Raw genomic sequence first — 22,597 nt, 5'->3', positions numbered from 1 at the left:
TTCATACCTGAGGGACACTTGTAATTTGGAAGTAATTAGTAAATAACTCAGATAAATACTGTCCATTGAGAATCATGAAAGCACTTTGGACAGGATTCATAAAGAGCTGTATCGAATTCTAACAATTAAAGCTTAAAAAATTATCAGTAGTTAGTATGATAAGTCCATTCCATCACAAATTAGTTCAGTGTTAATAGCTTCTGTCTTCTGAGCAATCTGAAGAGATTTCATAATCTCAAAAAGTGGCTAAAATAGAAGAAATTCTGTAAAAGTTGAACATCTTTAGGCAGAAGCGTGACTATCTGGCTATCTGGTTTATTTACAAGCTACATTTATTGCAAACCAATCTGCTACACAGTTCTTCTTAAATTCATCTTTGAATTGTGAAGTCTTCTACTTGTGGACTCTTAAGATGCTGCAGGATTGTAGTGTAGCTCCGTAGCAACATGTGGATGGCTTATGTGAATGCCCAGGGCTATGCCATTCCTTCCTGCAAAACATGAACTACGATAACTTGATGTCTCTTTGTGACCTCTTTGCAAGGTCTAGCAGAGCTTATACAGGTTCCATATATGGGGTTTCAGGGACTTTTATTCATGTAATTCACTATAGTTACCAGAAATACTGTGGAATTATACAATGCATAGATAACTAAAATGAGGTACAAGTTGCAATGAATTAAGGAAGTGTGCTGTTCCTATGCTCTGCTTTAGTGAATTGGTACATTTTTTAATCAGTTAGTCAAAGTGGGTGTAATAATTGTTAGGACAAATAATGACCACAACAAGAATCTCATTGCTGCTTGATATAATTTGTGATTACTGCCAGTATATTTTTTGTCTTTTTATACCCATCTTTAGTGTGAACTTCAGTGTGTATTTCTTCTAGCTGCTTTGCTTGCAGGGTGCTGTGTACCACACCCATATCTGCTTTAGTATTTTTAACTGTAAAACTTCTCCGTCAACATTACTGACTTGAAATACAGATGCAAATCAGGAAATAAAAGGAATCATCTAAATGTTAATAACATTAAGCATGAGCTCTTCGATCAGACTAAATGTTCATTCATTTATTCTCTGAGCAGGACTGCAAAGCCATCAGCAAAATAGGTTTGACAGGATTGGGTGTTGCTACGGAGTCTATGTTAAGACAAAGATTTCTTTCTCAGAACATTCTCTTTTTGTGCTGGCAGAGAAAACCTTCTTTTGATCGATTTAGGGCAGTGAATTGTCTTCTCTTTATTACTTACTCTTTGCCTTTAGCACTTAAAAGCTGCAGATGTGAATTGGGGCTGTATTTTACAAAACAAGGGCAAAAACACCTGGAGGTTTGTCTGTTCTTACCAACATTTTTCCTGATTCTGCAAATGGTTGCTGTCAGTGTTGCCAATAGGCTCCCGGAATGGTAGATAGTGCCATGGATAGTGCCAAGGAAGGGCTGAGAGAACTGGGGTCGTTCTGCCTGGAGATGAGAAGGCTCTGGGAAGGCTTCGTTACAGCCTTTCAGTACTTAAAGGGAGTCTTTTTTTTTTTTTTTTTTTTTTAAGGTCACTTCCAACCTAAACCATACTGTGATTAAAGCCAGGGACTGAAGAGATGCCAGCACTGGCTCCAGACAGGCTCATGGGTTATGCAGGCAAGCAGGTGATAGTGCTAAGGAACAGTGGGCAGATCCCAGCTACTCCTTGCAACAGCCAGGAGGAAGCCTACACCCACACCTACTCAGTTGCCAGGATGTCACTAGGCAGTGGTAAAGGAGAAATAAAGTTTGAGACATCTTCCTGAGAGGGTGGATGGTGAGAGAATGCATATCATTGGTGACTTGAGGGAGCTGCTTCTTTTTGTGAGGCAACCCCCAGTGCTCCCCTTCTGCATTCTTCTTCCTGCTGGGGTAGACCATTTCCCTTACCTTCTCCCTCCTTTTCCCCAGGAGAATCACATTCTTCTTCTAAGCGGAGCATGCAAAAGATAGACTTTTTAATGAAATCAGCAGTATTTCAAAGAACTGACTGTTGGATGAAGACCAAAGATGACATAGCAAGCATTTGAAATCCCAGTAAAGAATTTTATGAAAATCGTGCAAATTTCACTTGTTGAAGAATTGCAGGGAGGGAATGGATACTGATTAATTTCAGACTTCAAAGTCAGTATTTAAATTGAGAATTTTTTCTTTGGAGGTAAAGGCATGTCAACGACCTCTGCCAACTATCTTAGTAACAAATATATTTTCTACTCCTCGGTTTCTTCTACGGTATCCTATAAATCTAAAAATCCAAAGGTTTAGATTCCATTGTCTCTTATGATGGTTAAAATTAGCACCAAATGCTAATTCCACTGATGTATCCCGCGAGGATTAGACCAAAATATTATCCTGTTATTTCAACTTTATAGCAAAAACAATGAATGCAGCTGTCTCACAGTCCAGCCAGCTCTCTCTCACATTTCACCTCAGTTTCTCGCTGTTGTAATGCTGTCAGAGCTTTCAGAGACCCTGATTTTTTTTTTTTGTTGTTCAACTTTCCACCTTGTAAAGTCCTTTGTACTTTCTAGGGAGTGAATGGCAAGCTCTAGGCAAGAAGATTGGCTATACTTCATGCGCACAGCATGTAGGCACTAATGACTGCACAAAGGGTAAAGCTATGGAGAAGCCAACCAACAACCTTGATCTGACACTATACCTTACGCTGGTTCCACGATGGTAGTCCTCAGAGATCCTATTTCTCTGCAAAGTTTCCAGTCAGGTAAAATTCAAGTTCTGGTGGTTAGGATCAGGTTACGAACAGCTGTATCTCCCACAGAAACGATTTCTGTTGATCTTGTCATAGTTCAAACTAATATTGCCCTAAGCCAGACATAAAATGGTACCGGAATGGAGGAGGAAAAAGAGGAAATAAATAAATAAATAAATATTAAAAAAAAATACCCTTAAGTACAAATACCACTATATTTTGTTTTGCGAAGCCAAACAAAACATCCCAGCTAGTATAGGTTGGCTTATCATCAGCATAGCCATGTTAAGTATTAAAATATACACAAGTTAAAAAAAAGGGAGAAAAAATGTTCCAGTCCAGGAAACTTTGGTTTTTGGATTGTATTTGTAATGTAAAAAGGGCTGAACTGACTTCATACTTCAGTTTGGCAGAGCTTCTTCCAGGGTGAAACTTCTCATTCAAATTTCTAGCCCTGAGCAAATAAGCTTGCAGAAGAAATGTTGTTTATAAGTGTGTGAGAATACAGAAATGAAATATTAACAGTGATACTTTTCTAAATGCTCTCTTACAATTATGTTGCTAACATAAATAAAAGGGAGTTGGCTTGAGATAGAGTTGAGAAATTGGGAACAATTTATTTACCATTGTTCTTTTTTGGAGTTTTAAAACAAGAGCCTGCTTGACTGCTTTCTGGAATAAATATAAAAATACAGACCAGAACCTAATAAAGTAAGTAATAAAGAGCAAAGCAAAACTCAATGCATATAGGACTTGTATTATTGGATCTTACTGCATGGATGTGAGGTTTACTGGTATATTGAGATAGAGACGTTCTGTATATCTCAGAAATATTATGGTGTTGGAGTGGAAAGCCAAAGTTCTCAAATCATTCCTGCTTGGAACAGTTTGTGAGTTTGGTTGGGGTTTCATAGCACCGTTGACACAGATCTTTTGTCACTGTGCTCTCTGTTCGTGTGCACGTTGGTATAAATGCTTTCATCTTTCAGGAAGCAATTCAGATTGCCCTTTTTCAGTGCAATTACTGCTCTGTTAAGTTCAAGTAATGTAGCATCTAAAAACATTTATGGAGCAAAGAAAAGATGTCTTTTATCCTAACCTTGCCAAGAGCAGAAATAAAATGAGCTGTTGTGCTCGCGGTGTAGAACTGCAGGAGGATTTGTAACATCCTATTTCTTGTGGTTTAGTCCTGTGTGCAGTCTGAGATTTGTGTGATTTAATGAGACTGTGATTCGTTTATCCTGTCAAGCTTTAAATAAAACACCCTCAAAGCACTTCCTTCCTTTTTTGAATTATGTGTTTCTGCAAGTACAGTATCAAAAGCTGTCCCTCAGAAATAGTGGGGAGAAACCAAATACGGTCATATGTGCTGGCTCAACTTTTTCCTTATGTTTCATTGGACACTGAGTAAACTATCCACTTCTCTGTGTCTCTCTGTCTTGTTTCAGGCTGTAAGAAATTGATGCCATCATGTTTGGTTACGCATGACATCAGTATATTGGCATGGGCTGCTCCTAAACTGCAGTTTTGTAGGAGGAAGGGATTAAAACCTCCTGTGGGCAGGGAGGGATTAGTCTTGCAGAAACCAGGCTGTGCTGAAGATAGGTGGCAACTCCTGCTTCTGCTTGCAGTCTTGCAGACCCTGCCTGTAGTTTGGAGCATCTCTGCATGGTGTATGAAGTGACGTTCATGGGTGGAAGAGGGGAAAATATGTGCGACTGTTCTGGATTCTAATCCATTGCAAAACTCAGTTTCCAATGTTGCAAGGGTTTGCAGGAGAGCGGGGGTCCTGCTGCTCACCCAGACCTCACAGTTATTACAGGAGTATGCTGGCCATCTACTGGTTGGGTGACATAGGGCAGGGTTCCTGGGACAGACTCTCCCAGAGTGAGGGGGACTCACCTGATGGATTTGCTGATTCTGATGGAAGTTTTTCCTTCCAGTTCTAACTCCTTGGTGCTGTGGTACCCCAGCTTTCCTGCCCTGTGCACAACTGGACTTCCTTCCTGCCCATCCCAACTTCTCTCTCTCCCTTCCTCTTCCTTCCTTTCTTCTGTGTGCTCACTTTATCATGGACCTTCCCTTGACAGTAAAAGTAAATACCTTAACAAGCTGCATAGGAATAAATAGAAAATCAGAGAAAAAGTGATGGTCATCAATCCAATGGCTTTGTTTATATACTTCTCTTTTATTTCCAGCCAGCTTGCTCTTTCCTACAAGTGCACAGCATTAGGCTTCTCAGGAGCCTGATGCTGATCAGATCTTCTAGGAATGAGTAGTACTCTGCATTACTACTTGCAGTTTGGGAGTGGGAAGGAGGGGGGACAAAGATGCACAGATGTAGTGTAGGGATGAACGTGGGCTGCTTTATGGCCTGATCCTGTCAAGGAGGTAGGCACTGCTGACAGGTAGTACAGTGTCAAGCAGCCTTGAACCTTTGCATCTTGCTGTGAACAAAGCCAGGGCACTGCAGAGGTCTGATAAGAGCTAATGGCAAAAAACAGAGCTCAGATGTAGGTAGGGCTGAGTATGCGTAGTACATGGATACATGAGGGGGCTCCTGGAAAGGTAGGTACAGTAGGTGCCAAGTATGTTATGAGAATTACTTTTCAGTACAACTATATGAGTTGTACTGAACTATATGATACTTATACCAGTTTGTAGTTTTTTGGGGAGCCTGGGGGTGATTCACTGCAAAGTTGTTCTGAATGTTAACATGCATTTCCGTATAAACCCTTAATTATGAACCCAAGAGTGTGGTCAGCTCATAATCGGTCTGTAGAAGACAGAGATGGCATTTTCACTCTCAGGAGTGTTGAATCTCAGCGTGAATTGGAGAAAGAGAAAAGGTGTGGCAAGTCGGGTGGATGGAGATTGACCTGTGAGGTGCAGGCAGTCCCTGCAGTACCAGGTTTTCCATGGCTCTTGATGCTGTGATGTTCGTAGCCATTGGCAGTGGCAAAGCCTGCATGTGGGGCTAAGAGTGAGTACAGTTATTTCTACTTCCCTGTTGTCAACCCATACTCACGTACATGTATGTGATCTCTGGGCTGTGCTGGAGGTGCTGTGTTTGGCCTGTAGGAAAGTAATAGCTGGCCCCAGTGCCAGACAGTTTGAACTTGATGATGGTTTGGAGGGAGGGTATCAGAGGCACAGAAAATAGCTTTGACCTCCCACTAAAACCTGGAGATTTACACTTCTAAGTCCCTGTGCTCCTACAGAATAATCTGGGACGCGTTCCTTGGCAGAAGCCCCACTGAGCATTTCTCCAGCTGCTGGGTTGCCAGCTTGAGTGAATTTTACTGCAAGTCTCACTATGTTTGGTAATTGTTTTACAGCCTGAGCTACTGGAAATGGATCATTAGTAAGAAATGGAAAAAAAAAAAAAAAAAAAAAAAGAAAAAAAAGAAAAAAAAAGCTCTCCTTACTATCCCCACTATCTGCCTTGAACTCGAAACCCTAGGTTTTGTCATAGAACCTGAAGACAGGCACCCTTCTTGCCTACGTCCATCCCCAAGAGCAAACTAAAACCTGAGACACCGCTTTCTAGATGCTACAGCTTGGGATGCTTGGCATGCATTAAACAAATGAGTCAGGTTAGCAGTGCTATCATTTGTCCCTCCCAAGGAATCTGCCCTAAGAACAAGATAAATAGATATATTAAAAAGGCACTGAGCAATGTTGAAAATAAAAAAGAAAAAATCTTAAGTTGTTTTGATGTTTCTTCTTCGTTTCAGAAGATGTTTTCTTAAGTTGCCACAAGTAATACAGAATGCAACTTGACTCAGCTGAATATAACACTGAAGGAAATTGCCAGATTTATTGGGACTAACAAGGAAGTTGTCCAAAAGAGATTCATTAATTAGGAGGCCTCATCACAGCCAATAAGACAAGTGCCTGGGCCGTCAAGTGACTAATATACATATTTTGGCAGTCACCACTCCCCACAGGCTTGCCTGTCTGTTGCTGCCCACTGTACAGCTTGCACCACAGATATGATGTGATAATGCTAAAACCGATTTGGTATTTCCCAGGAGAGGGAATGAGCGTGCCTCCCCACCCTGGAAATGCAGCCTCCAGCTGTCTTGCCCTGTCCCAGAGGTTTCTTAATACCCTAGAATTAGCTGACTAAGACATGAAACAGACTAAGGGAGCATTTGCTATCTGTTCGGGCTGCCAAAGTTTTCCATCAAATAACTTCCTCCCCCTTCTCCCCCCTCCCCCCAATCTGATTCTCAGCCCTCTGGGAACGGTTACCCACAACTAACATTTGCAACCCCAAATAACCCTGGGGTGACCTTCTCACTGCAAGGCTGCAGCCAAGAAAAACCCTATTTAACATAACTGCGCAACTTAGAACATCAACTTGAACCATTCTGACCCCTGAGCCACTGGGGTCTGTACAAATTAATTTAACAATAGACAGTGTTGAAAGGGAGGAATGTTTCAAAGGAATTTAAAAAAATCTCCCTCATCCATCCCTTCTCACTTAAGAAATAGTCAGGAGGCCCACTTCAGAAAAATCAGGAGTGCTCCTTGTTGCCAAACAAAGGGCCATGTACAGGGAGTGAGGAATGCATTGCCATCTTGCATCTTAGTGTGGGGAAATTGCCTGTAAGCTGGTTCTTTTGCAGAATTGGCCTTTAATTTCCACTGGGAAGGCAGCTTCATTTCCTGGGATACTTTGAATGTGCTCTTGCTGTTTGCCTTTATTTTTCATACTTGCCACCAGTACTCGTACTAAGCAGATACATAACTCTCCTCTCTACTCACTGTACTAATTTGTGCCTTAGACTCATGGAATTGTTAAGGTTGGGAAAGATCTCTCAGATCATCTAATCCAGACACCAGCCCATCCATGCCATGCCTACTGACCACATCTACACAGTACTAGAACACTTCCAGGGACGGTGACTCCACCACCTCCTTGGGCAGTCTGTGCCACTGCATCACCAGTCTCTAATGCACCCTCAATCTCCCTTGGTGCAACTTAAAGCCATTAGCTCTCGTCCTATCACTGTTACCTGGGAGAAGAGGCTGACCCCCACCTCTCTGCAATCCCCGGGGAGTTTTAGAGAGTAGTACCTTGCCTCATACCTTCCAAGCTTCCAGTGTGACTAGGTAGGAAGAACATCTCTGTCCATATGGTAATTTGGGCTTAAGTCATCTGGTGATTGAAAGACCCTTCTCATATGAGATAATAACAAAATGATATCTTTACCCCGGGGGTTAATGTGTGCATCATTACTTCTGCTGAATGCGAACCGGGCTTTGGGTAAGTTAAGGGCTTGGGATAAGTGCAAGCCTAACCCTAACTCTACCCTAACCAGGTTCCTCTGCTATTCCTTAGCATAAACTTTGACTTCAGCACTGCCATTTGGTTTAGTGGGCATAGTGCTGATGGTTTGACGGTTGGACTAGATGATTTTAGAAGTCTGTTCCAACCTTAATGATTGTATGATTGTTCATAAGCAGGCAGGATTATTATGGCAAGGGTGGTGAAGTTGGATACATGAAGCAGTGTGAATGATAATAGGAAAATTTTTGTAGATTTGTGTTGATAACTTGAAAGCCGTTCAGTGAGTGCAGATGAGAGAGACAGAAACTTATTCCCGAAGGATCCAGTAGGTTTCAGTAACTGCGCTCACGAGACCACTGGTTTTTCTTCATTCGGCCAGCATCATTCATTAAGATTGTCATTTCTGGCTTGTTACCCAAGTGTTTGCTCCCTCCAACAGAGATGTGCTGCCTTCATGAGCATACCCAACACACACCTCGGGTGGTTTTGTGGGAGATTCACCACAGAGAGTTCTGCCACCAGCAAGGGAGAGCGTGAAGAGGGGCTGCCCTCTGTTCCCAGACATTGCTGAGAGCACTGTCTGCAAGGTGTGAGAAGCCCCAGGAGCTAAAGGGGAGCTTACTCAGTGTTCCATGTGGAGGGAGATAAGATAAACTGATATTTCTTCAGGCTTATGGCAGCTTTCCACTTGCAGCCTTCAAGATCCTGCTAGGTTGCAGGGGTCCTCTTGCAACTAATACAGTAATGACCTTGAATTCGCTTCCAGCTCAGCTGTGCTGCTGGAGGACAAGGCTTTTCTTGTGAGCAAAAAACATTAAAGCAGCACAGAGATTTGCCTGCATAGCTCCAGTCTTCAAGAGATTTGAGTATCCTTTTTGAGGCCCCACTTGCAACAAGGGATTGTAGATAAGCTTCTGCAGTAGCTAATGGGTAAAGTTTTCTGATTTATTCTCACTGGTGTCTCTCCTTTTACTTGCAGTATTGACAAATACAGTAGTGTATACTGATATTTTCTTTTATGTGGATGATTTTTTACTGCATAATAGATGTAGTCCTGTGCATGCTCACACGTGCATGCTAACCAATACAAGCATGCTCTATGGCTGTCCAGTTATTAGGCAAAAAATCTTTTGCCTCGATTTTAAATTAATTAATGATGCTACTCATTGCTTTTTCAGATTGTAGCCTGAGTATCAAATGGTGGAGCCCAAACTAATACTTCATGCTGCAGCAGCCTTCTTCATGGAGCGCACATTGTCTTAGGCTATTAGAACCTTACGTGTTTTCACACCTGAATTAAGGCTAAACCCTTCCCTATCAATTTCTGGTGGTAAGATAAGACAAAACTTGGAAGACCTGAGAAAAACGTGAGGTTTTGTTAAGGTTTATGCTTGAATTGTGGTTAGGCTTGTTGTGTGTGTCAGTGGAAGGTATTAGCGACTTCTTCCTTTGTCGCTTCTACTTCCTACAAGCTTGTCTGTTAGAAAGATTCTGCAAGATGCTTCCTTTGCAGAATCCGGTGAGAAATGTGAATTCAGCAGGAGAAACATCTGACTGAGCACAGACCAACTTACACAGCGGTTTGGAAGCCACGTGTTGAAAAGTGCTGGGGAAACACAGCAGGGAAAATGATAAAAAGGGATGAAAGCAGTTCAGACAGGCGAAGAATGCCGCTTTAAAAATGCAAAACATCTGAACGCTGATGAGTGGGCTGGTCGCAATAACTTCAGGGCAGACTGAAGTTGCACACAGTCATATGCTGTGAGTGGGCTCCCACAGGACATCGCCTGGAGTGATTTAAAATTGGAAGCGGGGGGGGGGGGAGGATTGTCGAGGTCCTGCAGAGAATGATCTTGCGGCAGCAACAGCAGAATGCAGCTAGGAAATGGGTCACTTGGAGTAATAGCTTTTTCTTTCCATGTGGTTCCTGTGAGCCGAGCCAAACGTGTGCGGAGCACGAGGTTATCGTATTCATGAATGTTTCTTTCAGCGTATTGGGAATTAAATTTAGTCACCCAAGTGTGACACTGAATCCTCTCTGGACAGTGCTATAAGTCCCAAAGCTAGCTTGCTTTTTTTTTTTTTTTTTTTCTTTTTTTTTTTTTAAATCCCCCAGTGTTCTAAACTTTGCCTTGATTTTTAAAATAGCCTGTGTTAGAAATGTGATGCTGTGGCCTCACGTTCCAGAGGGGTCAGCAGAAATGCTGGTCTGAAGTATCCTTGCTCATACCACCTGCGATCTGTTCTCGTCTCTGCGTTGTGGTAGGTGATCTCCTGGTCTGTGCTGGAACAGCTGTGTGTGACCACAGTGACATGGATAAAGGAGCTGACCCATTTTTTAAATTTTTTTCCTATAAAAAGCAACTTTTAATATACATTCCCTCAGCTCCCTACTCCTGCCATATCAGTGTATCAGGACAAATGGTGCTGCTCGTAGCTCTGTGCACAGCGGTGTTATACGAGATGGCAGGGATATGGAGTAAGAATAAGGAGCAGGGCTGAGGATACCTCACCCCAACATCACTGCCCATTTCTTTTCAATGTGAGAACACAGCCTTCATTCTAAGCTTGACACTCAGCTATGACATACTTTAGCAGCTTGAGGAAAGGTGGCAGTGTACAGTGATCGTGTGTTTGGTCCCTCCCGGCTGTGAGGTGTAACCAGCCAAGGTGTTATCAGAGGTGCATGAAGCCATGTGTGGTGTTTGGGTGGGGTTTGATGCGATGTGGGCTCTTGCAGTGCAGGCTGCTATTGAAATCCGCTGCTCCATTTCCCCCGTTCTGACCACAGCTGGCTTGCACAAGTGGCTTTTAAGTGGCACCATTGGTCATTGGAGCAAATGGGGGTAGGAACAAAACTCCAGAAAAAGGGGGCTCTATTTTTAAACTGTATTAGCTAAGCCATGTGTCACTAAGTAGAATACAGAGTTAGTTACACTGTGGTGTTAAAAGTGAGGCTGATGATGAGTATATGGTGCAGGGGCGGGGGGTGGGGGAAATGATAAGGATTATGGTAAGGGAGGGGCAGACTTTCTTCAGCTGATTTTGCCATCAAAGCCCACAAACAGCACTTCATTACACAAGTGGGTTTGTATAAGGGCATGGTGTGTGTGATGGTCTAGCAATGCATTAGTTTATTTCCCTTGGAACAAAGCCCCTTTGCTCAGACTTGATCTCATTTTGGACAACACAACCCTCCATTAATACACAAGCTGTTCCAAAATCCCTGGTATTAGTGGAGCACAGATTTCCAAGTCTAGGTCTGACATTCCTCCCCATCCTCCTTATGTAAATCTCCATCATTATCCTAAAGGCATGTATTTAGCTGGAGGTGCCAGTCAGCTCCCTGTTTGGAAAACACTAACTCTTCAAGCTTTGATGTGAAGAACTCTTTCATATCACTTCAGGGCATGCACATCATCCAAGCAGAGCATCCAAACAACACTTTGCTTATTCGGGTGCAATCCTGGGCTGCGCTCCCCAGCAAAGGATTTTGTTGACTGAGACTGTGTCAGTTCAGAGCAGCTAAGAAAAGGTTCCTGAACTGCTGGTGTGATGCTCTTCCCTGCTCCCCCTCCGATATCCACAGAGTACTGTGCCACTTTAGGGGTGTGGGCAGGGGAGGTCTGTCCGGATGAGTTTGTGCTCCCTGCCTTGTGCAAAAGAGCAGACAGTTTATATTCTCCCCACTGTGCATGCAGCCAGGCACGGGTTTTGCTTTTGCTTTTCTAATGGTATGCTCTGTTCAACAGAGGCAGGCAGGCACATGATCTCCCTGAAGGCAGGATCCAGTGTTACTGTAGAAACTGGCCACCAGCTTCTTTTGTAGCTAGCAGCTGTCACTGTGTGGTTACAGCCAAAGCCTGTCACTCCTACAGTGTCTGTGGGCTCTGGAGTTTGTTCCTGCATCTGAGTGCTCTGTGCTACAGCTTAGAGATTAATTCTGCACCTTCTATCAAAGCTTGTGAAGTTATTTCGGAATTGTATCTATTTTTAGAGCCATTCCTGATCAATATTTGATGTTCTTTACAGGTGTCGTTTTCCTTCACCAATACTTCAAGGCAAGAGGAGCTGGTAAAGGCATTGCCATGAAACCTAACTTGAAGCAATGGAAACAACTCATGCTGTTCGGAATCTTTGCATGGGGTCTGCTTTTTCTGGTGATCTTCATTTATTTCACAGACAGCAACAGTGCTGAGCCAGTTCCCAGTTCCTTTTCTTACATTGAAACGAAAAGGCTCCTGCCCCTGCAGGGCAAGCAGAGAGTCATCATGGGAGCCATACACGATCCGTCATTCTCTGAAGCCATTGATGGGAATGAGGTACTCCTTAATGAAGATCTTTTAGATACGTTTAAATCAGAGACTGGAAGTATTAAGAAATGGACTGATTTGGAAGATGCCTTTAGAAGCGAAGATGAGTTTTTTCCATCCCAGATAGGACGAAAATCAAAAAGTGCTTTCTACCAAGTGAATGATGATTATTTCTTCGCTGCTGGTCAGCCTATGTCACACAACAACTTCCAAGAGATAGCAAAATTCATCTCAGCCGATGAGGATAATCCAAAAGAGAATATTTTACAGAACAACTGGAGCCGTCAGAGGAGAATGAGGAGAAGGAGCACAAAGCACAGAAGAAGCCAGATGCTTGATGAATCTGATGACTGGGATGGGCTATATTCTACAATGTCAAAATCCTTTCTTTACAAGCTTTGGAAAGGAGATGTCTCTTCCAAGATGCTAAACCCTCGACTTCAGAAGGCGATGAAAGATTATTTGAGCACCAATAAGCATGGTGTGCGGTTCAAGGGGAAACGAAACTCAAAGCTGACAGGCGACCAGCTTTTCTGCGAGCTGAAAGAAAGGGTGAATGTGAGAACAATAGATGGCAAGGAAGCTCCCTTCTCCAATCTTGGATGGGAGAAGCACGTTCCTCAAATTCCGCTGGGCAAATTGTATACGCGTGGCTTTGGGAGTTGTGCCGTAGTTATGTCTGCTGGTGCGATACTGAACTCCTCTCTAGGGGATGAAATAGGTGGGTGAAATGCATCTGTTCATGTGCATAAGTATGTACGCACGCGTATTCACGTTTGTCTTTCAAAAGATTTATACTTCTCAAACGTTGGCCTCTAAAGGTTAATCTGGTTAATCTCTTTTACCAGCATTATGTGAGTGTGAGCATACAGATTTCAGTGAAGCTGTTCCCTTTCAGAACAGTATAACTAAAAGGAAAATCCAGCCTGGAGTCCTAATTTGATTTAACGAAAACAATGACAACTTCTTGTAATATTACAGCTTGTAGTATAAAGGAGGCACCGGTTTCATCAGTTTTGCCATATTTGGCATTTTGCTGCAAACTGTGTTTATTTCTTCAGCAGATTAGAGCCACTTTCAGGTTCTATTCCAAAAAGCTGTGTTGTACCTGTCCATATTTTGGTGTGACTCATCAGGAAACTGCTTGTGGCTTTACTGTTCCAGGCTAAACTTTGTTTCTGTGCCAAGAAGCAATTGAGCATAATCTTAATCTCCTGCATGTTTACAGCTCACAGGCAAATAGAATTCAGGCCCTTCAATAACTTCATTCTCCAAGATCAAGTCTCCTGACCTCTTTTCTAAGTGTGAATTTAAATGAATTCAAGTATCTCTTCCCATTGTTTCTCCATTGCTGCAGTGAGTCATTGAGATGTCAACATTATACAATTCCCTGTTTAAAGCAGAGGGTTTTGTGTTGGCTATTCAAAAAAGAATTGGGGAGCCATAAAACAAACTGGTCTCAGTTTCTGTTTTGCCTTTTTTTGTTGTTGGCTTTTTTTCTCCCCCAAATTGAGTGTTACAAGTTGTATTAACATCTCAGTAGTTCATTTTAGTGCTACATGTACAGTATGCTAAGAGCATTGAAAGAAGGATGAAATGGATGTCTCAGGCTTGCTTCTGGAGCAGGAAGAATTATCTCCTTTAGCACTGTAGAAACCTTTTGATGTGCACTCTAATCCTCCCATCTTCCACAACTTCACATTCCAATACCTGCTTCATCGCTCTGTATCATCTCTTTGACACAGATGGGTTTCCCTTAAATCTTTGAGATATTTTAGAGCTGCTATCATTATCAAACGACTCTAATAGGCTTCCAGCACAACCCAGGTGCCCTGATGTCCTACAGCAAAAGTCAAAAGTCAAACTAGGGTAATCCATTATTTCACAGGAAGGCTCCACTGATTTAGAAATCTCTGGAGTGAGGTAGCTTTGCATGTTGACCATTCTCCAGTGTGTTATTGTAGACTGAAACAAAATTTCCTTTTATCGGTGTTCCCCACTGCATCCAGTTTACGCCAGTACAAATGGGTGATGTACTGGAGAATCCATAGCACACTGTGACTTGGATTAAAGCAGCATGCATCGTGGCATGCATGTGTTTGGGTGCAGCCCAGGTGTGAGATTTGGGATCCTCTTGCTCCTGTGTTTCCATTCCGTCATAAAAACTCAGGGCACAGAAAGCTTATGTCATTCACTGCAGAAGAACTTTTGGTTTAATTGGAAATGATTCTGATGCTGCCTAAAAGGAAGAGATGCTGCTGTGCAAGGCTTACGCTGATGTTTTACATCTCCTGCCTGCTTGCTTGACAGGAAAGTGTGTGGGGCAACAAGATTCACAGAAGATTTTTGTAAATGTTGTGCAAGCTTTTAGCAGGTGCAATTGATTGAACAGAGAATTCAGCTCCTAACTGTGGGGCCTGACTGACTGCCATCAGATGCACAGGTCCTTGTGGTCACTGTGACTCCTTGGAAGTCTGCTTAGTGTCCACACAAGCATGGTAAAGTCTGTGTCATTGGGGAGTGGGGAGAAACACTCCACGTGTGAATTCTGGTTTGGGAGCTGTGTGTTGTACTGCCGTGTTCGATGAAGTTGCTATAGACAAAGGCTCTTGCTGTTTACCCTCCTGAAAGAAAGACGTAGGTGTAGGAAAGGAGCAGTGCAGGATCATTCTCTTCATAAGCCTTTAGCTCCCTCTTCTGTGCTCCTGTTAGAAATGCAGACAAAAATATTAATGTTTCCTTTAGTTTCATTAGGAAAGAAATATGGGGTAAGGGATACCAAGTGTGGAAATACATGCGATACCACAAATGCTCCCAACGTGATCATGCTACTAAACGGGATACCCAGTTATTTTGGCAAAATCAGAAGGTAGTGGGGATCTATGATCTAACCTCAAACTTTTGGCAACTTTGAAATAGTTATTTTTGACTACTTGTTAAGAAATCACTTAATTTAAAAACAGTTGTTATCAGTGTTTGATTGCATCCTGATCAAATACTTTCTGATCAAGGAAATGTTTTTTCATCATGATATGAAAAAAACAGAGTGAACAATCTTGGAAATGCTGTACACTGTCTCTGAATTAAGTTGTGAACCATATAGTTCCCATTTCCTAAACTGACTTCCAGCTCTCACTCAAAGAATAGTCAAAAAGTTGTCCAAATTTATTTATATTTTAAATTCATAAGCAGATATCGGGTATAAAGGGCTTTTGTTTTTCTTTTCCATCTTTAGAAATGTGGAGTACTTGCCACTTCTATCGACTTAGTGTCTTCTAGCTTCTCCACAATCAAGATAATTATGTTTAGGCAGATGGAGGTTAGGTGTTGGGGTGTGTGGAGCTCCTGCATAGCAACATGGAAGAAGTCTTCACAACTTCCTTGGGCAACCTGTTCCACTGCGTCACACACAGGGTGGTGACACACTGGAACAGATTGCCCAAGGATGCCCCATCCCTGGAGGCTTCAAGGCCAGGCTTGATGTGGCTCTGGGCAGCCTGGTCTGGTGGTTGGTGACCCTGCATAGCAGGGGGTTGAAACTAGGTGATCATTGTGGTCCTTTTCAACCCAGGCCATTCTATGATTCTATGATTAACTGTAAATTTTACAATAGAGATAGCAAGTGACTGTGTGTACTGGATGTACTGACAACCTTTCTATGTGAATTTTATCAAATAAAAATGTTTAAGTATTGAAAGCTAAATTTACAAATGATGATTTTTTTTTCCAGTGGATGTTAATAATGTATGGCAGATGCAAGTGGATTTTTGTTTGCTTATAGCAGAATGTTTATAATCCTTAGAATACCAAGATCAAGAGAAATGTGCAAGTTTTACATTAGTTGAGATCATTTGTTTTATTTTAATGTTCGATCTCACTAAGAAAAATAAAAATGACCCCAATATCTGTGCTCCCAGATTCTCATGATGCTGTTCTAAGATTTAATTCTGCTCCAACACGCGGCTATGAAAAAGATGTTGGAAATAAAACAACGATGCGAATCATTAACTCTCAGGTAAGGTCTTCCTTTTGTGAATTCAAGTCAGTGTCACTCCTGTATGATACAATGTTAAATTAATGACTTCTTAGAAAACATTGGGCAGTCTGGGAAACAGCTAGTAATTTAACAGTCATGATATAGAACAGGTAAAAGTTCTCCCTTACAGTGATGTTGACACAAGCCATCAGTTTAGAATGATTGCAGTGGTTACTTGTTATCCATGTTCCAAGGAATTGGTTTGCAGAGCTTCTCATGTGTTCTGCATCTCTTCAGGCTCTGCAGGATGCCACAGTCCTCAGTAACAAAGAATTTTGCCACACCACTTCCAGGATCTTCATAAAACCTGAAATGTAGAAATCCCAAAGCTCCTTTCTTTTCTCATGTTCCCCAATTATTTCCTCACTGAAAGGTGAAGAGGATGAGGACTGATTTGTCTGACAGTCATTGTTTTTTAAAAATTTGGAGCAGTCTAGTGAAAAACTTCTGTATCCATTGGATGTTACACCTGAGATGAGTTTGTTCATCTGAATAGAAACAGAAAATGGGATTTTCAGCACATCAGTGTCAACAAATGAAGCGTGCATTGAGCTATAGTGACACCTGATGGTTGTATTTTTTTTAATTTTGAAAAAACTGTTGCCTTGGGCAAACTAAATGTCTTTCATCTTTATGAAATGCAGCCGAAGTGTAATAACAGAATTGCTGAGAGCTTTATAAAATACTGATATGGTGAGTTTACCTAGTGCCAAGGGTACAGCTGGCCACACAGCATTTTGTGTACATGCTGATTCGTGGTGAAGAGCACAGAATCTTACTCTGGGTTTAGTAATGTATTGGAGAGTGCTGATCTACATTGATCTTAGTGTCGTTTATCTCAACTGTGTTTTTGTTTTTTTTTCCCCATCTGTTCTTCATTTTGCTTTGGGTTACTTTTCGCCAAAACATCCTGGTTACTGACCATGCCTAAGCCCCTGTCCCAAAGCAAGAAGGAGAGCTTAGAAGCTTGATTTAGTTGAGTAGTCTAACTAGAGACCCTACAGAGAAAGAGAAAAGTGCCTGCAGGGAGTGATTTGAGCTTTGTTTCTCCAGTCAGCTCACACAGCTTCCTCACAAACATTTGTATTCCCATCACCTTTCTGTTCCTTCAGAGAGGTCAGAAGCTTCGTGCTGAGAGACTGGCCTTTCCCTGCCAGGAGAGAAATCTGCTCGCAGGTCACTTGATAAAACTGGCTTTCCGTACCAGTGCTGAAGATGTGTAATCCATACTGGTTTTCTGACCCTCTTTCTCTCCTTACTGTAGGAAATTCCTTCATTCAGTTATTAAAAGGCTGTTGTGGCCCTCTCCTTCCCTCACATTCCCTGCTATGAAAACCCAAAGGATGTGAAGGAAGCCAGTGCAGCCGCAACACATATTGTTATTCCAGAGGAAATTCATCTCATACATATGAATGCATGCTCACTAAGAGTGAAATTTCTATGGACAACACCTCTGAAGGACTCTTGCTTGCTGAAAGGCAAGCAGAGCTCCTTTGTGTGATAACTGTAGAACTGAGCTTTAAAAAGCTTGACCTTTTGATATGCTTACCCTGTACTTTTAGGAAAGAAGTTTATGTTCTCAGGCAAAAACTGCTCTGAGAAATGGAGTTAGGGATGCTGATGGCAGCAAGACTAATTCTGTTCTTATTGTAGAAGGCTGGTTCAAAGTCATTAAGCTCAAAGTTTATGGTAGAAAGAATATTGCTATGGCAACAATATTATTTTTCTGAAGAAAAATATGCATAATCAAATATGGCTCATTGGATCCTAAAGGGAAATGAAAATTAGTATGAATTTGTCTGGAATGTTGATTAGTTTAACAGCTGGAGCTAAATTCATGCTGCATCAACCAGTGCAGAAATCATTCAGTTCAGTCCTTCCATTGGATTGGATGCACCGGAGCTCCGAGAGATCTGGTTAGACACAGAGAGTCTGGGTAAGAAGCCAGCAGAACTGGAAGGGAAACTTCCATCGAGGTGGGAGGATCAAGCAGAGTACTAGAAGATGTGGGATGGAGCTATGAGAGTGCAGTAGATTAGAGCAATATCACAATTACTTCAAAAATAGTACTATCACACGACTATTCCTGGAATTCTTTTTCTAGCTTTACGAGCTTTTATTGTCATGGTTTAATTTTACTTTTCAGAGGTGCTTCACATGACACTGTGCTGCTGTTGAAATGAGAAAACAACCAATGAGGGGGGAATAAAAGAAGAATACAAAGACAAGAGTATTCTTCAGGGCTGCAGCTCTTCAAAGAAAGCTAGTCTATGTCCAAAAAGAGGATCCTGCAGGCAGTGTGAAATATCGTAGGTTTCATTGTAATGTTCCAGAACACGCAGTAGTGTTGATATACAATTATGCAGAATCTCAAGTGGTCTCATCACATCACAGATGGAGTGTAACTCAGAGTACTGCTACTTCAAACTGTCATAGTGCTGTTTATGGCTAGGCTCTTTATATGTATATATATATATATATATATATGTATAAAAACAACCCTATTTTTGTGTATTGTGTATAAAAGGGTCTATATACATATATATGTATATATATGGAACAAGTTGCTTAAAATCAACCAAATTAAATTAGAACAAAGAGCAGAGTGGGGAGGACTGTTTATTTTAGGGAAAGGTTTTGCCCTTTTACTGGATCCCATTTGCTTTTAACTGCATTTTTTTCACATGTGTATTTGCAGATTCTCACCAACCCAAACCATCACTTTGTCGACAGCTCTTTGTACAAAGATGTTATCTTAGTAGCCTGGGATCCTGCCCCTTACTCTGCAAATTTGAATGTGGTAAGATGTCTCCTTGTTCCTTTCTTTCCAGCCAGTCCCAAAATACTGGGCAAAATTTGTCTATTTAGTACTCCTGTCTCCCTGTTTCTCACCACAGTGAACCTCAAAGTCATTCTCTGAGGAGGAGGGTTTCACTACTTATGCATGAACTGATCAAAATGAGTTTATTGGTTAAAACACTTCTTTTGTAGCCAGCACTTGTACTACAGTGGCTTGCTCTGAGATACTAGGATAGATGAATGGTGGGGATTTTTTTCGGTAAGGTATGCTACTATTCTCATGTGGCAGTAAATTTTCTGTGTATTTGCGAAGGAGGGATATTGCTAGATCTCAGAAAGAGGCTTTATTGAGAAAGGTGACAAATTTCATCCTTCTTTTCCACCTTCCCAGACAAAATCCAGCACCTCAGTGGCAATCTCTGTTGGTGCCTTCCCTCTGTCCCAGGCCTCCCCCTACCAGTTCCCTTTGCGTCTGCTCTCCCACAGCCATCTGTGCTCCTCGCTGAGAGCAGCCAACGTCTGTCTGGTTGTCACTTGGAGAGCCTCTGCCTAGGCAAGTGCTGCAGCTCCAGTGGACCAATTGATCTGATGGTTCTTGGCAGGGAGAGCTGGGAGCTGAGCAGGCTGTAAGTAGGAAGAAACCTTCATCTGCTCAACTCCCATGGCAGCAGATGCCAGAAACTGCCTGTTTCTTGCACAGGCTGCCACAGGGCTGCTTCACGTGCTGATGTTTGATGTGCCTTGTGGGCCTGAGTGGGAGTCGGGGTTGCACTTAGCTGATTATTGGATGTCTCTGTGTGGAAAAAAAAAAGGCAGAAGAGTGGCCTAGAATGAGGATTTCTAGGACAAATGTTCACCAATACCGCTGCCTTCATAGAATCAGTGAATGCTTAAATTAGAATGGACCTCAAAGCCCACATGGTCCCAACTCTGCCATAGGCAGGGCTGCTCCCCAGCAGCTCAGGCTGTCCAGGGCCCCATACAGCCTGGCCTTGAGTGCCTTCAGGGCATTCAAGCTCATTCACGTTGTTTCTCATGTAGCATTCAAAATACATTGGATAACATAAGATTTAAGAAAGTTCTTGCTTTTTTCTTCCCAGTGGTATAAGAAGCCGGACTACAATCTGTTCACTCCCTATGTACAGCATCGCAGGAAGAATCCAAACCAGCCTTTTTACATTCTCCATCCAAAGTTTATATGGCAGCTCTGGGACATCATTCAGGAGAACACTAAAGAGAAAATACAGCCCAACCCTCCTTCTTCAGGTTTTATTGGTAGGTGCATCAAGGATGGGCCCAGTCTATATTAGATAAAAACAAAACTATAAATGTGTATGTTTCATGAATATCTCATCTATGTACATCTATTTTTTGTTCTTGATCCAAACAGGAATAATGACTATCCAAAATACACGCAGTGAGAACTATGAAATAGTTGGGTGAATTTACTGTTCTGCTTTCTTGCTCTTCATATCCATAGTATATGTATCATATTTCTAAAATACACACATCTATGAGAAATTTATATTATTCCATATTAATTTATCCATTGATAACCAACTCAATTCTGAAGTTCTTTGTTGGGATTATATAACAGATGTGCTCAAGACCATTAGTGAAAGCATGCAGCACATCATGCTGTGAGGATGAAGTCACTGATGCAGTCTGACAGACCAGACTGTAATCCCATACACATGCCAAGGAGTGGAATTTCCCACACCCTGTCACAGCTTCCAGTGTCCAGTCTGTAAGAGGCCGAAGCATCCCCTTTCTTCTTACCCTCAAAGCGATAGAATTTCATCATATTTTTCCATCATTTGTTAATATTTCTTGCAGGCCAGTTTGGCACTGAGGCCACAGTTCATGCTGCATAATGTCGTAAATGAGAGCATTATCTGGAACATGACAAGTCCTTATTGTGAATGTAGTTCAGAAGAGCAAAACTGAGTCAGGATCTTCCTTACTTATGCATCTAGAGGCACAGGAATCAATAGAACTCCAAGTACCATTGTCTGCCTTGGAAACTTGTCTTTTCATCTGAATCTCAAAGCAATGATATATGACATTTCATCAGCCATGAGAAGACCATTTCTGAGCACTCATACTGGGCTTCCTATGCAGTAGTGGCATCCCATGGTTTTGTGGAGCTCACCAAGGGCTATAGGGAGAGTGCTTGAGGTTCTGAGTGGGATGGCATAAAGGTGACTGAAAAAGCGTCCATTGATGTCCTGAGTTGGCGGTGTTTGTCTGGGTCATGAGTGGAAAGAAGAAAAGGCTTGTGTGGGGGAAGGATGGCTTTGCAGTGGGTTACTTCTTGAAGTGAGATTTTTGGTGCCTGTGTGTAGAAATTCATAAGGAGAAGTCTGCTCATGTGGAATGATCTCATCAGCAGCATTCACATTTTGCAAAAGCAATTCTTGGAGTAATGAAGTTGTTGATAAAAATAGGATAACAGCTGCTGATCATAAGAATAGTGGAGAGGATCATTGTGCTGTCAATCTGTACTCTCCACAGTATATAAGAAACACTTCAAAAGCTTTCTTTGAAGAAACATGATTTAATTTCACTGTAAGAATGAAACAGTGATCTTCAACCCCGAACCTAAATATTCCTGACAAAAATAGACTACAAGCAGTGAATGCTTGGAAAACATTAACCGCTAAAGAAGCAAAAACATTGGCAACAAAAGCTGCACAGTTACATATAATGTGTGTGTGAAGATGTAGACTAGGCTATTCGCCTATTTTATTTATAATATAAGAATGGCTATTATTTATTTATTTATAGTATACTTATATTGCTTTGCTTATATGGTTCTTGTCCAAAGGAAATGCTTATATATTTTAGCAATGCTATTATTAGCTTCTAGAAAATAAGGCAGTAAGACATGCTCGTTAGGAGTCATACCCACCTCGTTTGATAACTACCTACTATTTTGATAGATGCATTTTAAATGTGTCATTAGGGAGAGGCTTCCTATTTTAGAAACCTTATTGAATAGACGTCAATGTGTTGCACATGTAATACAATAAAAACTGGGAAAGAGCACAGGAACAGCAACCATATCCTTTCAAAGGGCAAGACAAAGCATAGAGCATATAATGCAGCTTGGCAGAAATCTGAAAAGTCATGTTGGTCTTCATGTCAGGTATCTCTCAACAACTCATGCAGCAAATATCCATTTGGAACTGAAGCTGGAAGACACAACTGAGTGCACCTGTACGAAACACGTGTTCTGACTATCAAACTTCTTCCTATTTATTAGTCCCAGTTTACAAAATTGGATAAATTGTAAAAATTAAAACATGGATACATCAGGAGTGTCAGGAACGTTTTAGGGTGGTCTTAGAGAATTACTTCAGCAATTACACCTTGAACCTGAAATTTATATCCATTTCTACTGCTTAGTATTATTTACAAGA

At 41.7% G+C, this 22,597-nt stretch overlaps 1 protein-coding gene across 4 annotated transcripts in view; it reads left to right on the top strand.

Moving 5' to 3' along the window:
* The window catches only part of ST6GAL2 (ST6 beta-galactoside alpha-2,6-sialyltransferase 2), a 50,312-nt gene that overhangs the window by 12,626 nt on the left and 15,089 nt on the right, over positions 1 to 22,597 (top strand). For 3 of the 4 annotated variants that reach the window (XM_085214741.1, XM_085214731.1, XM_085214749.1), the window contains exons 2-5: positions 12,060 to 13,061; positions 16,258 to 16,355; positions 19,075 to 19,176; positions 20,276 to 20,450. In XM_085214741.1, coding sequence (XP_085070867.1) covers positions 12,116 to 13,061; positions 16,258 to 16,355; positions 19,075 to 19,176; positions 20,276 to 20,450 — 1,321 coding nt within the window. In that variant the 5' untranslated portion in view covers positions 12,060 to 12,115. Of the gene's footprint in view, positions 1 to 10,151; positions 10,290 to 12,059; positions 13,062 to 16,257; positions 16,356 to 19,074; positions 19,177 to 20,275; positions 20,451 to 22,597 lie in introns of those variants that run through there. The other variant, XM_085214754.1, reaches the window with a different exon arrangement.

This window comes from Meleagris gallopavo, chromosome 1 (genome assembly GCF_905368555.1).
Source record: "Meleagris gallopavo chromosome 1, MGAL_WU_HG_1.1, whole genome shotgun sequence".
Lineage (NCBI taxonomy): Eukaryota > Metazoa > Chordata > Aves > Galliformes > Phasianidae > Meleagris > Meleagris gallopavo.
The sequence above is the reverse complement of the archived record's forward strand: the minus strand, read 5'-3'. Positions and strand labels throughout refer to the sequence as shown.